The 21499-nt window shown below is 51.1% G+C and overlaps 1 protein-coding gene across 1 annotated transcript in view; it reads left to right on the top strand.

Annotated features, from left to right (window-relative positions):
* Window positions 1-9096: 9096 nt before the first annotated feature.
* The window catches only part of MARCHF2 (membrane associated ring-CH-type finger 2), a 14560-nt gene continuing 2157 nt past the window's right edge, over window positions 9097-21499 (top strand). Inside the window, exons 1-4 of the mRNA XM_024745996.1 lie at window positions 9097-9231; window positions 13056-13283; window positions 18925-19120; window positions 20587-20796. Of these exons, the coding sequence (XP_024601764.1) occupies window positions 13108-13283; window positions 18925-19120; window positions 20587-20796 (582 nt within the window). The 5' untranslated portion in view covers window positions 9097-9231; window positions 13056-13107. The remainder of the gene's footprint in view (window positions 9232-13055; window positions 13284-18924; window positions 19121-20586; window positions 20797-21499) is intronic.

The raw sequence follows: 21499 nt of genomic DNA, 5'->3' as shown, positions 1-21499 counted from the left end.
CAACGCGGTGCACCCTGAGCTGACCTTGGGGTTCCTGGGGTGGGTGAGGGTGTGGTTGGGTGGACATTCTTCTTGCTGCCCGTGTGGCAGGGAGGAAGGGAAGGCGAGGGCTTGGGCAGGTAAACTCCCTGGCCCTAGACAGCCAGCCCTAAGACTAGAGGGTGCCCCTTGGGAAGGGGTGGGCTGTGCCCGCTGCTCCCTGTTCTCAGCCCCCCCGGTTGGGGTTCACTGCTTTCATCCACTGCCCACCCACCTAGCCACCACCTCACCTGTCACCTTGCCCAGGGAGGTTGGCGATGCCAGTCCCACCCCAGCTCCCTCCATCCCAGACTGACCTATGAGGAGGGCCCACGCTGGGGGGTGGGGGGGGAAACACTGGTGATAGAGGAGAAGTGCACAGGCCGGGGGGCAACTGTTTCTCTGCCTCTCCTCAGGACCCAGCTTCTCCCGCTGGTCCGGGTGGCAGGGCTGGCTTGAGGGCCACTTGCTACTGCAGAGGAGGCTTATAGCCATCCCCCCAGGCCTATATGGGCCCTCCACCCTACCCTGCACTGATCACATGACCCAATGTGTGTTTCCTCTCACCTGAGTGCCTGCAGCTGTTCTCGAAGCTCCAGCCTCTGGCTAAAGCCACTTGTGACCTTGACCCCTAGGAGAGCCACCAGAGAGGGGGATGCACGCCCTCCAGGCACTGGCTGCCCTGCCTGGAGGGATGGGTGAGCCCAGACGCATCTCTCCCGAGGAGCTCAGAGCCACAGGGAATGTTCCGAAAGGGGTGGTGGACTAAGTCAGGGTGTGTGGTCCAGGCCAAAGGGGTATCCTGGGCCAAGGCCGTTGGTGGGAGAGCTGGGGGTCTGGTGGGGGCCGTTCATAACAGCCCTTGGGGGCGCTGACTCCCCTGGGTTTGGACGGGGCAGGGCGTGGAGAGGGCGGATGGTGGAAGGAGAGGTTGGGGGGGCCAGGAAAAGTGGTGAGGCACCCTGAAGGGTTTCAAGCAGTCAGAAGATGAAATCTGGGACTTCCCCGGTAGTCCGGTGGTTAGGACTCTGCGCTTCCACTGCAGGGGGCACGGCTTCATCCCTGATTACGGGAACTAAGATCCCGGATGCCCCGCAGCGTAGCCAAAAAAAAAAAAAAAATCAAATCTTTCTGGAGCCTCTGTGATTGGCCAGCCCTGGGGCACATACCTGAGAACAAGAATGATGTGACCCTGTGCCCTTGGGGGTCACAGTACAGAGATGTTGTTTCAATTACTCTACATTCAGTGATTTACTAAGCACAGCGTGTTCTCTCTGTGCCAGGCACTGTTTGTTTTTTTTTAATATAAATTTATTTATTTTATTTATTTTTGGCTGCGTTGGGTATTCATTGCTGCACGCTGGCTTTCTCTTGTTGCGGTGAGTGGGGACTTCTCATCGCAGTGGCTTCTCTTGTTGCGGAGCACGGGCTCTAGGCGCGCGGGCTTCAGTAGTTGTGGCACACGGGCTATGTGGGATCTTCCTTGGACCAGGGATCAAACCTGTGTCCCCTGCACTGGCAGGTGGATTCTTAACCACTGCACCACCAGGGAAGCCCCAGGCACTGTTCTTAAGTCTTTTTTTTCTTTAATGGTAAAATAAACATAATTACCATGAAGTATACATAACATAAAACTTACCATCTTAAAAACAAAACCATCTTAACTATTTAAGCGTACAGTTCAGTGACATTAAGTGTCATATTGTTGTGCTAGCAACCGCACCATCCATCTCCAGAACTCTTCATCTTGCAAAACTGAAACTCTGTCCTCATTGAACACTAACTCTGCCTCCCCCCTCCTCCAGCCCCTGTCAGCCACCATTCAACTTTCTGTGCCTATGAAACTGACTCTTCTAGCGACCTCCTATAAGTGGAATCAGACAGTATTTGTCCTCTCGTGACTGACTTCATTCACTGAACATCATGTCCTCAAGGTTCATCCATGTTGTAGCAGGTGTCAGACATTCCTTCCTTTTTAAGGCTGAATAATATTCCATTGTGTGGATATTCCATTTCATGCCTATCCATTCATCTGTTGATGGCCACTCGGGTTGCTTCCATCTTTTGGTTATCGTGGATCATGCTGCTATGAACATGAGTATGCAAATATGTTTGAGTTCCTGATTTTATTTCTTTTGGGTCCATAACCAGGAGTGGAATTGCTGAATCACATGGTACTTCTGTGTTTAATTTTTTGAGGAACTGTGTTAACCTAAATAAATTATGATACATAAAAGATAAGAACATGATTCCACACACATACACACACACACACACACACACACACAAAAATAAGTTTTGGACTTCCCTGGTGGAGCAGTGGTTAAGGATCCACTATAGTGACTTTCTTTTTGCTTTTTTAAAACTTCGACATAAAATTCATATAACATAAAATTCGCCATTTAAGTACCACTTTAAAAAGTACATTCAGTGGTTTTTAGGATACTCACAGTGTTGTGCAGCCTTCACCACTCTGAAAAGACACCCAGCATCCATTAAGCAGTTACTCCCTCTCCCCCCATCCCCCAGCCGCCGGCAACCACTAATCTGCTTTCTGTCTCTATGGACCCAGGGTGACATTTAACGTGTCCCGTTTTCCCCTGAATTTCCTGTAGATGCATAGTTAGATCTAGAGATTGATCGGATTTAGGACTGGACACTTCATAGGTGATATCGTGTACATAACCCCAGGAGGCAGGTAATGTGAGCGCATTTCTCATTCGTGGTGGTTAGCGCCTGCCGATAAGCATCACCTAGATTCATAATCCATTAAGAGTTACAAAGCGGTGAGAGTCAAATCTGCCAGTTCTTCATTTACTTTTGGAATAGGTCTATAAAGAGAAATTTCCCCTCATCTATGTGGTTGCCCGGAGGTACAGATGGCGGTGTAAGTCAACATAAATACTTAATTCTCTCTTTTGCTTGTCAATTTTCAACTTCCATAATTTTCAAGATTTTGAGTTGGTTCCCAAGTAGCCTTCAAGAGTGACTGTTTGAAAAAAAAAAAAAAAAAAAGAGTGACTGTTTGGACGGGGGAGGGATAAATTAGGACGTTGTGATTAACGTATATACACTACTTACATAAAATAGATAACGAACAAGGGCCTACTGTATGGCACAGGGAACTATACTCAATATTTTGTAATAACCTATAAGGGAAAAGACTCTGAAAAAGAATTTATATATATACATATATATATCTGAATCACTGTGCTCTACATCTGAAACTAATATGACATTGTAAGTCAACTATACTTCAATTAAAAAAAAATACATGGAAAACAGTAAAGTAAGCAAAAAATTTAAGAAAAGATAAGCTAGGGATAACTGCCGATCAGTTTTTGATTGACATATGATAACCAGTGTTACTGATTTTATATATAATGCCATAAAAATTGAACAAAACAAAATGAAAGAAAAAAACAGGTTTTCCAACCTGTACTCCTGTAAAATAAAATAAAAAGGAATTACTAGAAAAATGATAAAAAGTTGCTGGTTATTTATTTTTTAGTTAAAATGCATAGATTTAGCTCCTCTGTCGGGGCCAAGCTTTCAACCAGTGTGCCCAGTGGGGGTGGAATTAAACAGGAAGTTTATATCTGGGACTGGGCCTTGGCCAGGGTGTCTAGGGTTTGGTTACAAACTGGGTGGGGGTCAGGGGTGGGGTGGGGTGCTGGGGAATGAGCACTGAGTGTCACAGGAACCAGGTTTTTAATTTTATCTATTTTATTTATTTATTTATTTATGGCTGTGTTGGGTCTTCTTTTCTGTGCGAGGGCTTTCTCTAGTTGCAGCAACCGGGGGCCACTCTTCATCGCAGTGCGCGGGCCTCTCACTGTCGCGGCCTCTCTTGCTGCGGAGAACAGGCTCCAGACGTGCAGGCTCAGTAATTGTGGCTCACGGGTTTAGTTGCTCCGCGGCATGTGGGATCTTCCCAAACCAGGGCTTGAACCCGTGTGCCCTGCGTTGGCAGGCAGATTCTCAACCACTGCGCCACCAGAGAAGCCCCGGGAACCAGGTTTTTCACGGTCACAGAAGGACTTTAGAAACATGTAAAGGGGCTGGGATAAACCTTGGTGTTGAATTCGAATTACAGATATTGGTGTGCACTCGTGGGTTTAAAGACATAAGATAATATAGGGACATATTGTAACATATTACAATGAGAGAAGCAAGAAATAATGACACTGGCCTTCCCTGGTGGCGCAGAGATTAGGAATCCGCCTGCCAATGCAGGGGACGGGGGTTCGAGCCCTGGTCCGGGAAGATCCCACATGACAAGGAGCAACTAAGCCCGTACACCACAACTACTGAGCCTGCGCTCTAGAGCCCCGTGAGGCACAACTACTGAAGCCCGCGTACCTAGAGCCTGTGCTCCGCAACAAGAGAAGCCACCGCAATGAGAAGCCCGCGCACGACAAAGAAGAGTAGTCCCCGCTAGCCGCCACTAGAGAAAGCCTGCGCGCAGCAACGAAGACCCAAGCAGCCAAAAATAAATAAATAAATTTGTTTTTTTTTTAAAAAAAAACTTAAAAAATATAATGATACTGTGGTAGCAATGAGCCCACCTGGCACCCAGATCTTGGTTTCTAAATATCATTCCCCACTTAACAGAAGGAAAGCTCCTTGGAGAAAGGGTGGAGTCCAGAGCTGGGGCCGGTAAAATTTCAAGAAAAAACCACTCTGGAACATCTTGTTGAGCCAATAAGGAAGGAAGTGCCAAAGATGGAATTAGAAAACAATCATCATTTAGCAACCATTATCTGATAGAAGAGACAGACATGGTGGACACCTCTGTGCCACTCCCTTTTTCCTGCCTTCATTGAGGATGTGCTGCCTGGAGCCACAGCAGCCATCTAGCTACATGAGAAAAAGGCCAAGAGAATCTAGGTCATTAACCCTAATATCATTTGACCAAATCAATGCCAGCAGCCATCCTCCTCCAGAATTCTTGTAAATAAAAATAAAACCCTCTTTGCTAACAACAGCAACAAAATTTAATTCAGGCAAGAATCATCAATGAATATTAAATCTGGTGGGTGAAGGTGTGTTGAGGAGCAGATATTTAATCAGTTTCATGGTATTTTCCAATAAGGCACTTACTGATAAGTGCAACATTAACTCATGTTGGAGAAACCTGGAAGACACCATTTAATTAATTAATTAAAAAAATATATTTTTTTGATGTGGACCATTTTTATTTTTATTTTATTTATTTATTTTTGGCTGCGCCGGGTCTTCCTTGTTGCGTGCACACTTTCTCTAGCTGCGGCAAGCGGGGTCTACTCTTCGTTGCAGTGCGTGGGCTTCTCAGTGCGTTGGCTGAGCACGGGCTCTAGGCACGCGGGCTTCGGTAGTTGTGGCTCGTGGGCTCTAGAGCGCAGACTCAGTAGCTGTGGCGCACGGGCTTTGTTGCTCCGCGGCATGTGGGAACTTCCCGGACCAGGGCTTGAACCCTTGTCCCCTGCATTGGCAGGCGGATTCTTAACCACTGCAGATGTGGACCATTTTTAAAGCCTTTATTGAATTTGTTACAATATTGCTTCGTTTTATATTTTTGGCCGCCAGGCATGTGAGATCTTAGCTCCCTGACCAGGGATGGAACCCACACCCCCTGCATTGGAAGGGAAAGTCTTAACAACTGGACCTCAGGGGAAGTCCCTGGAAGACACCGTTTTAACATAATCAGGTTAATATAATTAGGGTAGGTTATAAGTAGTGGAAGCAATCAACATTCTTTGCCTCCTGATACATGCACTGAGAATACAACATCACTTCTGTGGTTTCTGTCCTAAATGCACGTCATGAGGAAATATTAAAGAAAAGCAAATTGAGAGGCTTTCTACAAAATAACTAGCCAGTAATCTCCAAAAATATCAAGGTCATAAAAGACAAGGAAAGAATGAGGAATTGTTCCAGACTGCAGGAGACTGAATTAGACAGCAAAATACCACATGTGATCCTGGGACGGATGCTGGAGATTTAAAGAACTTTATTGAAACTCTGAATGGGATTTGGGAATTACCTGGTGATATTGGATCCATATTAATTTCCTGATTTTGAAGATCATACTGTGATTATGTAGAAGAATGTGCTTTACTTAAGAAATAAACTGGGGGGCTTCCCTGGTGGCGCAGTTGTTGAGAGTCCGCCTGCCAATGCAGGGGATAAAAAGGGGAGGGCCCGAAAACCAAAAAAAAAAAAAAAAAAAGAAACTGGGACTTCTCTGGTGGTGCAGTGGTTAAGAATACGCCTGCCAATGCAGGGGAAACAAGTTCAAGCCCTGGTCCGGGAAGATTCCCCCATGCTGTGGAGCAACTAAGCCTGTGCGCCACAGCTACTGAGCCTGCGTTCTAGAGTCTGCGAGCTACAACTACTGAGCCCACGTGCCACAACTACTGAAGCCTGCGTGCCTAGCGCCCGTGCTCTGCAACAAGAGAAGCCACTGCAATGAGAAGCCCGTGCACCGCAACGAAGAGTAGCCCCTGCTCGCCACAACTAGAGAAAGCCCAAGGGGAACAATGAAGACACAACGCAGCCAAAAATAAAAATTAATTAATTAATAAATTTTAAAAAGTTAAGAAAACCAATCGGTTAAAAAAAAAAAAAGAAAGAAAGAAACACTAGGGACTTCACTGGTGGTCCAGTGATTAAGAATCTGTCTTCCAATGCAGGGGATGCGGGTTTGATCACTGGTCAGGGAACTAAGATCCCACATGCCTCGGGGCAACTAAGCCCGTGCACCTCAACTACTGAGCCCACTTGCCACAACTAGAGAGAAGCCCGCCTGCCTCAAAGAAAGAAAGAAACACTGAAGAATTAAAGGTTAATGAGACGCCATGTGTGTATCTTATACTCAAAGCATTCAAAAATGTTAACAATTGGGGAATCTGGGCAAAGTGTTTATGGGAGCTCTTGCATTCTTTCTGCAACTTTTATGTAAATTTGACATTATTTTAAGATAAAAAATTAAAAACCCAAAATGCACAAAGTTGAACATTTGATGCATTTTGATCTGCAATCATTATCCTTATTGAGGATCAAATTGTCCAGTTTGTGGCCAATGGAAGCTTCTTATTGGCTCCCATTGACATTATCTTACCAGGTAATGTCTTTGATAACTCCCTTTCTGGTATATCAAGATGTACCATTTTTGTCTGTACATTTCCTGCCCCTGACTCAGAATCAGATTTTTCCTCAGTGTTCCTGGCTTCTTTCAATTGGAAATGGTATTTAGAGACCACGATCTGGGCTTATGGGGTGCTTATTAAGAAGGTTGGTCTTTGTTTCAGACTTTTTTTCAGTGGACAGAGGTAGGAAATGTTTGCTTTTTATAAAGATAAAATATATCATGATACTCCCAATTCAAATTCAAGACCACAGGGTTTTTCTTTAATGTGATCAATCTTACAACTGTACCTCCTTCACTCCCTCTGAAAAGCTCAGTTCTTGACACCAACATAATCACTCCTTTTCTTTGTCCCAGACTAAATGTACAACAAGCTCAGAATAACAATTTTAACACCACCACCAGCAATATAGTGGTATGTACAATCAAACTGGAGTTTTAAAGTCACTAGTTCATCTCTGCGTTGTTTTGTCACCAACTGGATACACAGGTTAATTCGTTTTATCTTATTTTTGTTTTTAGGGATATCTTATATTTAAAATTTTGTTTTAAAGTTATATAAAATATTTACATGGTTGTAAAGTCAGATATCCAAAACAAGGTACAGTTTTAAAAGTCTAGCTTCTATCTTTGTCCCTTCTATTTTACCCCTTCCCTCTATAGGTAACCTTTTAAAAACTGTTATTCCCTAGCTTTGAAGTCTGGCCTGACTCTTCTTTTTTTTTTTTGCGGTACGCGGGCCTCTCACTGTCGCGGCCCCTCCCGTTGCGGAGCACAGGCTCCGGACGCGCAGGCGCAGCGGCCACGGCTCACGGGCCCAGCCGCTCCATGGCATGTGGGATCTTCCCGGACCGGGGCACGAACCCGTGTCCCCTGCATCGGCAGGCGGACTCTCAACCACTGTGCCACCAGGGTAGCCCTTATTGTTCCATTTTTGAAAAATGTAAGCTAGTACAGCACAGAAGAATTTGATTAAGGTAATTGAGCTGATCTACATATTCAATAAAGGCAGGGGAAGGGGAAGAAAGGATTATTGAGGCCATTCTCCATCCCACCTCAAGCTCTTTGCATCCCACCTCAAGCTCTTCACCATTGTCAGTTCCATTGCTTCTTTAGGGAAATATTTTTGGACTTTCCAAATATTCCATGATATGCCTCCCTCACTCGCTATAATTTATCACCTTTGTAATTAAGAATTACATAATTGACTGCTTAATGTCTATGTCATTCCCTAGACTGAGGTCCATGAGGGCAGCAATATTTACTCAACATTGTGTCCACAGCGCCTAGCACAGTGCCTGGCTCATAATAGGCCCTCTTATTGATGCTTATTACATCTAATGAATGAATGTGAATGATAAATAAATGATGTTGGCTTTAGGCTCTTCCACGGCCCCTTAACCTCTCTAGACTTCTGTAGTTCCTCTCTGTAATATGTAATCGGACGGTTCATCCCTCCCCCAGGATTGGCGAGAAGCCTAAGAGAGGTGAGGAACACTTACAAATCCCTTCGCTAGTGTCGCGTTGAATTCTTTTTTTTTTTTTTTAACATCTTTATTGGGGTATAATTGCTTTACAACGGTGTGTTAGTTTCTGCTTTATAACAAAGTGAATCAGTTATACACATACATATGTTCCCATGTCTCTTCCTTCTTGAGTCTCCCTCCCTCCCGCCCTCCCTCGCGTTGAATTCTGTAACGGTTTTTTTAATTAACTGGTCTTCTGCAGGTGGCGCCACGTGCCCCGCTCGTGCCCAGAGTCGGTATGGGGCGGGGCCAGGGATGGGGGCGGTAGGACGCAGCAGGGGCGGGGCCAGCAGCTGCGGCGCCGCCGGGCCTGTGCGGCCCAGGACGTCCCCGTCGCCTCTGGCCCCGCCTCCCAGGGCGGGACTTCTACGGCGATTGGCCAGTGTAGGCGAGAGGCGGTCGCCATTGGTTCGTGGCGCCGTCTGCTTGGCGGGCGGTGTCCCGACGCAGGTGCCGGCCGGAGCGGAGCTAGAGGCGCTGACGAGACCGGCCGGGCCGGGATCAGGGCCCGGGCAAGCGGAGGGGCCTGCGCGGCCGCCCGGCCCGGCCGCGGATCAGGTAGGCACGGGCGGGAGGATGGGGCCGGAGGGTGCCGATCCGCGGGCTGGCCCCGAGTTTGAGGCCCGAGCCCGGCCCCCAGGCGGGACGGCCGGGCTCGGACAGTCGGCCTCAGCCTTCCCAGGGACTAGGTGATCGCAATTTCCGTCTTTGCAGAAGGCAGGAGGTCCTCTGGGGGCCGGCACACAGTAGGTGCCTCTCTGAGCCTCGGTCTCCTCATCTGTGAAACCGGGTCATCCTAGTACCAACCTAATTGGGCTGTTGGGAGGAATCAGGAGGTGGCAAATGAGGAAAGCGCTCTGCACACACAGTAGGCGGTCAGTAAATGACCAGTCACCTTCCCCAACCTCCTCCTCAGAGGGGCTCTGCCAGGAAAATAGTAAATATAATGACCCAGGCACTTGGTTAGCAGAGTGCCTTGCTGTTCGTGGGTGCTCAAAACGGGGTAGCCAGAATTTATAGGATTAGGTCATTTAGTCCTCTAGCGACAATATTAAGTGGAAGTACTAGAAACGTTCCCTGCTATACGGATGAGGAATCAAGGCTCAGAGAGGTCAAGCCTTTTGCTCAGGGCTACACAGCGAGTAATGATCAGAGCTGCGATTAGAGCCTGGCCTTCAGTGCAGGGCCATTCAAGTACTGAAGGGCATACAGGAGCCTCTCTGTGGTAAGTGAGGAGGAATGACTGCATTTCACAGGCTCCATGTTTATCCTAAAAAATAATAGCAGTGAGCATTTGTTGAGCGCTTACTGTGTGCCAGGCACTGGCTGTGCCTTGTTTCATCAAACCCTACCAACAGCTCTGTAAGCTGATGACGGTAATTATCATAAGAGCTAATATTTATCGACTTTCTCATATTTATGCATGTATGAGCTGGGTTTCACTGGGACCCCCATTATACAGAAGAGAAAACTGAGGCCCAGAGAGCAAGGCAGCTGGACTGAGATGACACTGTGGGGATCTAGGGCCCTCTGACTCTTCTTCCCTTGGTTTCCTACCCTCAGAAAAAAGGAGTCTGGGTAGGTGTGGAAAGGTTGTGGTTCCCCAGCGCCACCCCAGACAAGCCTAGCCAAGGGCGAGCTTCGCTGGAGGAATTGAGCCTGGCTGCTCCTTCCCAGGAAGCCCTCAGCAGACACAGTCTACTAGCTTCATCAACTTATTTGACAAAGGAGAAAAATGAGGCCCAGAGAAGCCAAGTGTCTTGTTCCAGGACAGACAGCATTAGTAACAGAGTCAGGACTTAAAAGAACCCAGATTTCTTGAGTCCCAGACCCACTCACTAGACTAAGTTCAAATCCTGGCCCTGTCCTGACTTAGCTGTGTGATCTTGGGCAAGAAGCTGCCCCTCTCTGAGCCTCAGTCTCCTCACCTGTCAGATGGGGGTAATTATTGGACTTATGTCATAGTTTTGTTGTGAAGACTCAGTGAAATCCATCTCTCAAGCACTGGGCCAAGTTTGCTTGAGGCATTGGCTCGCTCTGCCATCCCAGCAGCCCCAGAGCTGCAGCCACCCTATCCTTGCATCCAGCCTCGAGTTTGGCCTCTTGCAAGCCCAAGCCTCTGTGCTTTGCACAGATCTCTAGCCTCTAAATATTTCTGATTCCCATCATGGGTGCTGGCCGACCAGGGTCTGGGGGGCGGGGTCAAGAGACCTGGCTCTCCCAACCCTGCACTTACACAGAGGAGGAGCTGAAAAATTAATGCAGGAACTCTGTACTAGACACAGGGCCAGGTGCTGGAGACACTGATGAGTGGAAGACAGACGTGGTTAAACCAGTAGATGAAGAAATAAGAGCATTTCATGGGAATTCAATGGCGGTCCAGTGGTTAGGACTCTGCTCTTTCACTGCTGAGGGTCCAGGTTCAATCCCTAGTCGGGGAGCTAAGATCCCACAAGCCGTGCGGCGCGACCAAAAAAGAAAAAAAGGGAAAGAAATAAGAGCATTTCAGGCCCGTAGGCAGAGAGTCTTCTGCGCTGTTCCTAAGGCCGCTGAGTCACTGGACCCCCTGGGTCTGGCCGTTGCCCGGTTCTTGAATGGATCGAGAGGGAGCCCGCTGTGGCCGTATGCCTGAGCACTCTCTCCAGTAGCTGCTGACTCAGGAGTAAAGGTGGCATTGGCCTCTCAAAAAAAAAAAGGAAAGAGCATTTCAGAGAGGGGTACATTCTGTAAGGACGATCATGTGGACACCAATGGCACTTTGACCAGAGTGGTCAGGGAAGGCCTCTCTGGGGAGGTGACCTTTGAAGGGGACACTTATAACAACTCTTTGAGTTCAGTAAGCTTAGCACAGTACCCGGCTTGCAGTAGCTACTTAATAAACAGTAGCTGCTATTATTATTTTGGTGACTTGCAGGCCTTGCATTAGCAGATTTTACCAGTGTTTTTGTTTTTCCCCTGACAGTAAAAGAAATGATAGAACTTAATATACAGTAGCTGTGATGTTTCTTGTGATGCCCAATTACTTGCAGAAATGTGAAGGCCAATCCTTGGAGGGGCAAGAGGAGTGGATTCCCCTCTGCCTGCATTTCCTTGGGTAACCCAGCGACTTCCCTGCTGGCCTCTGAGCTGGAAATTCTGGTTGCAGGCACTCGGAAGGGACAGCAGTGTACATAACATGGCAGGCCTGGCCAGTGCCCTGAGGATGTTATCTCAGTCATGCAGCCTTCCTCCCAGCCTCCTCCTGCCTCTGGGCTGACACTTGCTTGTGTGGCCAACAGCAGCTCAGCTATAGAGGCTCAGAAGGGCCTGCTGAGCCTGGGGGTCTTCTGGCTGAGCTGTTCAGAGACTGTTGATCTGGCAGCAGACTGTCCTGGTGCAAAAAGTTAGCCGGTGACTTACACTGCTTCCCTCCCACCCCTCTTTGGGTCTCAGAGTTTGACTGGCAAGGGTTGGTAAAAAACAATTGTGGGGGGACTTCAGCGAGTGTTTCAGGGGGTCTCTGGATCATAGTTCCTAGGGACAAACGGTGGAGTATGAGACAAGTTTGGGACAGAGATCCTTAGCTCCAGAGCACCTGTATTGGCTTCAAGAGGCCTCTGTTACTTTCATGAAATTCTCGAAACACACAAGACTCGCTGGCTGGTTCTGTGACGGAAGAAGAGCTTGCCAAGGGTTCCTTTTGTCAGGTCAGACCCTGGGATGGGGGACAGAATCCTGCTGAAGTCTCCCACCCAGAGCAGACTCCAGATTGCTCTGGTGGCCTCTCCTTGGGGACAGAGGCATGGGTTAGAGCAGCTGCTCTGGTGGGTGGGGACAGAGACTGCCATGGTCCTCCCCAGCCTGGGCCACTTCCTTGATAGCCTGAGTTATCAAGGAGTTCAGAGCCCCACAAGAGGCCGTCAACCAGGAGGGTCAAAGTGACTCACCATCCTGGTCTGCTGGGCCAAGTTTCTAGCTCAGTTCTGGCCCACTCGAAGGTGGGCATGAGCCCAGGCCCAGCAATCCAATCCATGGAGAACAGTCTCTACATGGTTGGCGGGCATGGTTCTGTTCCTGGAAAGCGCCAAGCACAGGGCCTGCTACACAGAAGGTGTTCAATCACTGTTAGGTGCTGTTATTATGTCTGGAAAGGTGATATTGGGAGTGACCTGCATGCTTTGCAGGCTGGGCCAGGCTGGCCTTTCTTAGGAGGGTCAGAGGTAATATAATCAAGCCCCTGAGATGTGCCAGGCCTGGGCTGAGCTGCATGTGTGACCTTATTGAATCCTCACAGCCCCCTCCAAAGCCCCATTGTACAGATTGGGCAACCGAGGCTCAGAGAGCTGGATTCGGTGTGTGGCTTGCTAACCTTGTCCTTAATCTTCCTGCCGGCCTCTCCCCAGGCTCCTGGGACCATGGGCCTCGGGCCCTGAGGACGCGGGGCTCCCTGTGGCCATGACGACGGGTGACTGCTGTCACCTCCCTGGCTCCCTGTGCGACTGCTCCGACAGCCCTGCCTTCTCCAAGGTCGTGGAGGCCACGGGCCTCGGGCCACCCCAGTATGTGGCACAGGTGACTTCAAGGGATGGCCGGCTCCTCTCAACTGTCATCCGGGCCTTGGACACACCGAGGTTAGTGGTGGCCAAGCAGGGATCTTTGCCTTCACTCACGTCGCTCTCGGGCCCAAGGGATTTCCTCCCAGCCCTGCCTGGGGTCAGAAATCCAACTGCGGGAATTCCCTGGTGGTCCAGTGGTTAGGGCTTGGTGCTTTCATTGCCGGGGCCTGGGTTCGATCTCTGGTCGGGGAACCAAGATCCCACTAGCCGCGGGCCAGAAAAAAAACAAAAAAGAAATCCAGCCACCTAGAGGGGCCAGGTGGGCAAATAAACCAGTAATCACCACGTGGAAACTGGCTAGCCAGGTCTGATTCTTCACGAAAAGCAGAAACTCCAGATTACTGGGTAAAATCTGAAGGTCCGATGTTGGTGAGTAGCTCACGTCTTGGGGAGGCTGCTTGAGGAAATGGCTGGCTGTGGACTCAGGGTGCCTGGGCTCAGGTCTTGAGTAGAAGCCTCTCTCCCTGTACAACCTGGGAAAAGTTGCTTCACCCCCGTAACTTTAAACTGGGGACACCTTCCTCACTGGGTTGTTTTGAGAGTACGTGGCCGTGGTCCACATAAAGTGCCCGCAAGGGGCTTTGCCACCTCATAAGCATTTGATAAATGTATTTAAACCTCAGTGCCAGCCTTCCAGACCCACGTGTGAGCTGAGTCTGCCTGGTTCATCAACTTGTCACCAGTTCCAAGGAAAAGAGATTTAAGGAAACCCCACACAAATTTAAATCCACTTTAACTCATTAAGATTTAATCTGGCCACCAGTTTTTCAAGTTTAATGTATTTTCATGATGTTTACTTGAGACAATTTAATTCATAAGCTTTTCTTTCCAATTTTTTTTTATTGTTACGATATAACACAATTTAGCTTCTTGGCCATTTTATTTTTACTTTTTTAAAATTTATTTATTTTATTTATTTATCTTTGGCTGTGTTGGGTCTTTGTTGCTGCACGCGGGCTTTCTCTAGTTGTGGCGAGCAGGGGCTACTCTTCGTTGCGGTGCGGGGGCTTCTCATTGTGGTGGCTTCTCTTGCTGCAGAGCATGGACTCTAGGTGCGCAGCTTCAGTAGCTGTGGCATGCAGACTCAGTAGTCGTGGCTCGTGGGCTCTAGAGCGCAGGCTCAGTAGTTGTGGCGCACGGGCTTAGTTGCTCCGTGGCATGTGGGTTCTTCCCGGACCAGGGCTCGAACCCGTGTGCCCTGCGTTGGCAGGCGGATTCTTAACCACTGAGCCACCAGGGAAGCCCTCTTGGCCATTTTAAAGTGTACAGTTCAGTGGCTTTAAGTACATTCACAGTGTTGTGCAACCATCACCACCATTCAACCCCATAAATGTTTTGATCTTGCAAAACTGAAACTCTGTCCTCATTAGACACTCACTCCCCAGCCCCTGGCCCCCACCATCTACTTTCTGTCTCTGTGGATCTGACTCCTGTAGGGACCCCCTGTGAGTGGAATCAGACAGTATTTGTCCTTTTGTGATGGCTTTCACTGAGCATCATGTCTTCAGGGTTCATCTGTGTTGTAGCAGGTGTCAGAGTCAATTCATAAGCTTTTCATTCAAAACATAAAAAGAAGCAGATGGAAGCCTTGCAGTGCTTTGGAGGGAGCCCACTGCCAGTCACCCTTTAAGTCTTTGCCTGGCATCACTTCTTTCAGGAAGCCTTGCCTAAGCCCAGATGAGATTGGAGTTCTCCTTCTGGGCTTCCTCCAGGGTCTTGGTTTTTATGTCTGCATCTCCATCAGACCCCCTGAAGTCAGGACAGGGTCTGTGCTTCTTGAGCCAGGCTGGGAGCAAGGGGACCCTTGGTGGGCCTAGGGGCCTCCTAGCCAGAGCTGCCGGGGTGGGGGGCAGGGAGGAAGTCTCCCTCCATGGGGTTCCTGGGGGCCAGTGAGTGAGTTGACGTCACCTTGCCCCACCCTCCCTTTTTACACCTGGGGAAACTGAGTCCCAGAGGGAGCTGGACCCCTGCCAGTGTCACTGAGCAGAGCTGAGGCTTGAACCTAGGGCTCCCCCTTGGGTGTGGGGGGAAGGAGGAGAAGCCTGTTCGGTCCCATCAGCCTCCCCTGCAGCCCTCAGAGACCCAGGCAAGCAGCAGTACCAGAGTGGCCCCTCTGCGGGCAGCTGGTGGTCAGGACAGCTCTGCCCACTGAGACCCACCGCAGGGCCCTCCCGATCTACCCCTCTGCCATTTTTTATTTTTTTGGCTGGATTGTATGGTAGTGCTATTTTTTTTTAATTTTTAAATTTTTAATATAATTTTTAAAGGTTACTGTCCATTTACAGTTATTACAAAATATTGGCTCTATTCCTGGTGCTGTACAATGCATCCCTGTAACCTATCTTACACCCAATAGTTCGTACCTCCTGCTTCCCGACCCTCATGTTGTCCTTCTCCTCCCTCTCCCGTCTGGTAACCACTAGTTTGTTCTCTATATCTCTGAGTCTGCTTTTTGTGTTGTTATACTCACTAGTTTCTTGGATTTTTCAGATTCCACACATAAGCATATAGTAATTGTCTTTCTCTGTCTGACTCATTTCACTCAGCATAACACCCTCCAAGTCCATCCATGTTACTGCAAATGGCAAAATTTCGTTCTTTTTGACGGCTGTCTCTTCTGCCTTTTTGTTTTGTTTTGTTTTTGGGCTGCACCGTGAGGCATGTGGGATCTTAGTTCCCCCGCCAGGGATCGAACCCGTACTCCCTGCAGTGGAAGCACGGAGTCTTAACCACTGGACCGCCAGGGAAGTCCCCCCTCCGACTTTTTTTTTTTTTCTTGCGATACGGGGGCCTCTCACTGTTGTGGCCTCTCCTGTTGTGGAGCACGGGCTCCGGACGCGCAGGCTCAGTGGCCATGGCTCACGGGCCCAGCCGCTCCGCGGCATGTGGGATCTTCCCGGACCGGGACACGAGCCCGTGTCCCCTGCATCGGCAGGCGGACTCTCAACCACTGCGCCACCAGGGAAGCCCCCCTCTGCCTTTTGATGCAGCTCAATCCCAACTTGCCCAGACTGAAGGCCAGGGCAGAACAACCCTTCCCAGAGAGAGGGCTGCTGTTTTCCCAAAGGGTTGTCATCATCCAGGGACGGGGCCCTCTTTACAGCCTCCTGGCCGATCTCCCCAGGAGGAAATGAGGATCCTCCTCTGCCACTGCTGGGAGGCGCTGGGATCGGCAGAGGCCACACAAGCAGGTCACTGTCCCCCTCCTTCTCTTCACTCACCCTGTAACTCCTCCTCCCAGCCAGCCTGTACCATCTGGGAGCAGCAAGGGTGGGGCTGAAAGATACTGTCCCCAGCACCTGGCTGGTTCCATGACCATAAAATCAAGCCTTCCATTTAACTTCAGAGGAGACCCTGATTCCTGGGGGCGCATGGCACCCCAAGTGGGGCAGAAAGTTCTGGACCCTGAAACCTTCAGAGGACAAAGAGGAAGGCCCGGGAGCTATCTCCAGGGCCCAGGACAATCCACAAAGCCTCAGGCTTGAGGGCCAGCATCTGGGGCCCCTCTGGCCTCTGTGAGGCCTCCGTTCTCTCCGCCCCCTGGTCTGTGAGCCAGGCCCTCCCGGAAGCTGCCCTGAGCATTTCCACACCCCCCAGCCCTTCCACCTGGCCTCCTCCCGCTGCCCGATTCCCCATGGCTTCCGTTTCCATCTCCCTTCTGCCCATGGAGCATGCTCTGGGCAGCCCCACTGGGATCTGTGGATGTCTCACCCGCTCCCCCGTCCCATTTCCTCCTCAACTGTATCATTTGCATGATTTTCCTGCCAGAATTTCGGGAGTAAAGCCCATTTCTCTTGCCCTACTATCGGTGGCAGGCAGCCTAGTAGCTCAGAGTATACAGGCCCTGGAGTGACTTCCTGGGTTCCAATCCCAGCTGTGCCCGACGACTGGCTGTGTGACTTCTGCACAAACAGGTTAACCCCAGGGCTTCCCTGGTGGCGCAGTGGTTGAGAGTCCGCCTGCCGATGCAGGGGACACGGGTTCGTGCCCTGGTCCGGGAAGATCCCACATGCCATGGAGCGGCTGGGTCTGTGAGCCATGGCCGCTGAGCCTGCACGTCCGGAGCCTGTGCTCCGCAATGGGAGAGGCCACGACAGTGAGAGGCCCGCATACTGAAAAAAAAAACAAAAAAAACAAAAAAAACAAAAAACAGTTAACCCCTCGATGCCTCAGTTTCCCTGTCTGTAAAACAGGGGCAAAAAGAGCACCTTCCTCCCAGGCTCCCTGTGAGAATGAGAAAAATTAACCCAGATGTTGCCCTCCAAATTGTGCATGGGACCTCATCAGTGCTCAATCATAAATCAGTGTGTGCTTTGTTTTCTTGTGTTTTGTTTTCTCTGAACTTGCACCTCTGAAGTAGGGTTCTTCAGGGACAAACCCCAAAACCGACGTGGCTCTCCCTCAAGGTCCTCGTCACTTCCACTTCCCAGCTTGGTTTCCGGAGCAGGGATCCCTTTCCTGTTCACTTGATGTGTGTGGGGAGTGTGGGAGCAGAGGGGAGCCGGGCATGCCCTTTTGACCTTGGAGGAAAAAGTAGCAGCCCAGGCACAGGATTGAGGACCAGAAAGCAGACCTGATGGGTCAGCTCAGCTCTTGGATTTCAAAGCAGCCAGGCCCCGTCCCACAGCAGGAGACACTGAGAAAAGGATAGAAAGTTTCTGAGGGGAAACTGGCGTTATCTGGAAAACAGCTCTCCTGCTCCGCCTCCTCCGTGTGTTCCCGCAGTCCTCTCTCTGGGCAGAAATGTCTGGAAAACAATGACTCATGTGCTGGACAGCCGCTGGGGCCACCAAGGCCACGCCCCTGGCCTCCTGAGCTGCCCCAGGAAGGACCCAGCATCCCCAGAGACCAAGCGGGGGCTGAGACTTCCCTGAAGCAGCTTCCTGCAGACGCTTTTTATGTCTGTTTTCCGAGCCTCACTAGAGCAGAAGAGCCAGGGAGCTGTTCTCCCTGGATGCACAGGTTTCTTAGGTAGCATGGCCTTCAGGTGCGGCTGGATCCAGAGCTTCTGATGGTGTCCTTGAGACTCTGCTTCTCCTTATCTCTTGGCTCCACCTTCCTCTGTTTCCCTCTGTTTTGGCATCATTTACAGACTCCATGTGGGGACCAGGCTGCTGCCAGCAGCTCCAGACTTACATCAGCCATGCTGCCTGTAGTTCTGGAGTTTAGGGGAAAAAAAAAAAAAAAAGAATTTCAGGAATCAATTCCCAGTGGCTCTGATTGCATCACACATGCTGTTCCCTGAATCGGCCCCTGTGACCAGGGACGTGTGGTGTTTTGATTGGTCAGGCCTGAGGTCATTAGGGGTGTCGTCTTGAGGACCAAGAGTTGAGAGTGGATTGGTTGCCCAGCACAATCAGGGTGGCATTGTAGGAGAAGGAGGAGTGGACGCTGGGCAGGCAGGTACAAGTGATGCTCACCCTGGGCCGAAAAAGGTGCCATGGGAATCTTGGGGAGGGAGCACATCACTCCACCTGTGGGAGTCTGTGAAGGCTTCTCAAGGGAAAGGATATTTGGAGCCGGGCATTGAAGGATGAGTAGGAGTTTGCCAAGTAGCAGCATATAGGGGCGATGCTGAGCTTGTGATCCAGTGCATGTGAAGTAGGCATAGGCAGGAAACTTGATCGTTACTCATGTGTCCCATCTCTGTGTCTAGCGATGGTCCATTCTGCAGGATCTGCCATGAGGGAGCGAATGGGGAGAGCTTGCTGTCTCCATGTGGTTGCACCGGCACACTGGGCGCCGTGCACAAGAGCTGTCTGGAGAGATGGCTTTCCTCATCCAATACCAGCTACTGTGAGCTGTGCCACACGGAGTTTGCAGTGGAGAAGAGGCCCCGGCCCCTCACAGAGGTATGCTTGGGAGCCTGAGGTTGGAGTGGGCAGAGGGGAAGAAGGTAGGTGTGGGGCCGGAGGAGGGAATTGCCCTGGAGGATCCTGGGGGGCTGGGGAAGCAGCTTCTCTATAGGGAGGAACCTCTCTCCTGTCCCCGGGGTCAGTTCTGCTGATGGGGGTGGGGAACCGGGCCTGAGGTTCCAGACCTGACAGACCCTGTGCCTCCCCCCTGTTTTGGTCACTTCAGGTGACCCTAAGGCTTAGACCTGAGGAATGAGAAGGGAGGGAGTGCCCAACCTGAGGAAGGGCCGTCCTGGCGGAGGGCACAGCAAGTGCAAAGGCTCTGAGGCCAGGAGAAGCTTGGTGTTTTTGACAAAGCCCACGTGGCTGGAGTGGAGCTAGTTAAAGGAGGAGGAGAGTGGCCCAGAAGGAGGGGTAGTGGCCTTGCCAGGGGACTTTGTGGGCCAAGCCTGGGAGCTTAGACTGTAGCCTGAGTGTGATGGGTGGGGGTTGAGATGGGATATTCCCAGGCATGACGGGAGCCACATGGCTTTCCAGAGCATTGCTGGTTGCCCGGGTGCCCTCCAGGCTCCTCTCTGCCCAGCTTGGCTTGGCGTGGGGCAGCTGAGAGCTGCAGGGGGATGTCACTGTGCCGAGGTGTGGGCTCCTGGAAATGCCCCTGGCCCACCCGGGACATTGGGCTCTTAGGAGAACAGTTGGAGGGAGAGCCAGCCTGCCTGCACCGCTCCCCCCGACACGCTCCCACCCCAGTGCCTTTGCACATGCTCTTCCTGCAGCCTCGAGCGCCGTCCCCCCCATTCTCCACCAGGCCCCTTCTGCTCATTTGGTCCTCTGTGGTGTCACCTCCTCGGCATAGCCTTCCCCATCTGGATCATTCACCGTGTTTCCCGACTAGCGTGGGAGCTATGGGCAGGGAGTTTTTCCTGCCATCAACTGTGGCAGGCAGTGTAACATAGAGGCCAAGACGCACAGGTCCTGGAACAGGACTTCCTGGGCTCCAGTCCTGGCTTTGTGGATGACTAGCCATATGAGTTTGCACAAATGGGTCAGCCTCTCTGTGCCCTCAGTTTCCCCCATCTATAAAACAAGGTCATGGGACTTCCCTGGTGGTCCAGTGGTTAAGACTCCATGCTTCCACTGCAAGGGGCATGCGTCCGATCCCCTGCATGGCCAAAAAAAACCAAAGAACCAAAAAACAAAAAACAGGGGCAGAAGTGCCCCGCACCTATCCGGGCCTGGCCTGTCATCGTCATCGTCTCCATAAATATTTGAAAGAAGGAACGAACGCAGGGAGGTGCCAGACAGGAAGCTGGTCCTGCAGGGCCCAGTGATGAAGATGGACGGCAGCAGAGGGGGTGGAGGGCCTGGCGGTCCCGCACCCCATCCCCCCGCAGAGGCTCGAGGGAGGGCGGGCGGTGCATGACGGTCTCTCTCAGCGGCTCCCCCTCCCTTCTTCCCCGCAGTGGCTGAAGGACCCAGGGCCTCGGACAGAGAAGAGGACACTGTGCTGCGACATGGTGTGCTTCCTGTTCATCACGCCTCTGGCTGCGATCTCAGGCTGGCTGTGCCTGCGTGGGGCCCAGGACCACCTCAGGCTCCATAGCCGGCTGGAGGCGGTGGGGCTCATCGCCCTCACCATCGCCCTCTTTACCATCTACGTCCTCTGGACGCTGGTGAGTGGCTGCCCGCCAGAGAGCAGGCATCTGTGAGCAGTCAGGCCCGGGGTTTGGTCAGTGGCTTGGAGGGGGTGGGGGGCGCCCTGCCTGCCTCGGTTTGTGGCTGGCCCTCGGGTGGAAGCAATTCCCAGCATCTCATGGAGCTCCAGATTCCAAGTTGGTCCAAGGTCCAGGGAGCCAGGCGTGAACCTTCTGCCCCAAGGATACAAGGGCACGTGATCACCTCTGCTGAGTGCAGGCCCCGCCAGCCACGAGCTCCACCAAGACTGTACTGGCGGTGGAGGGGGAGTGAGGGGGTGGTGGGGGGAGAGGCAGAGGGACACCAAAAGGCTGCGGAAGAAAGAGCAGGAGAAAGAGAGACAGAGAGAGAGGACCATCAAGAGACAGAGAAGGGACTTCCCTGGCGGTCCAGTGGTTAAGACTCCACGCTTGCACTGCAGGGGGCGTGGGTTGATCCATAGTCCGGGAACTAAGATCGATCGCCCCACACGGGGGTGGGGTGGGTGCTGAGAGAGAAAACGACTGGGGTTGAGAGAGAGGGAGTGTAGTGGGGTGTTGTCCCCGGCTTCTGGCAGGCATGAGAACCCTCACTCAGAAAGGAAAGGTCCCCAGAGCCTGGCCCCTCAGACAGAACCACTGGCCTCCAGCTGTGGGGCACTCCCTCCTCAAGAATTGTTTCCCAGCACATCCACCAAGCAGG

The sequence above is a fragment of the Neophocaena asiaeorientalis genome, unplaced genomic scaffold, assembly GCF_003031525.2.
Source record: "Neophocaena asiaeorientalis asiaeorientalis breed wild unplaced genomic scaffold, Neophocaena_asiaeorientalis_V1.1 scaffold357, whole genome shotgun sequence".
Lineage (NCBI taxonomy): Eukaryota > Metazoa > Chordata > Mammalia > Artiodactyla > Phocoenidae > Neophocaena > Neophocaena asiaeorientalis.
This window is presented reverse-complemented; position numbering and strand designations above follow the sequence as displayed.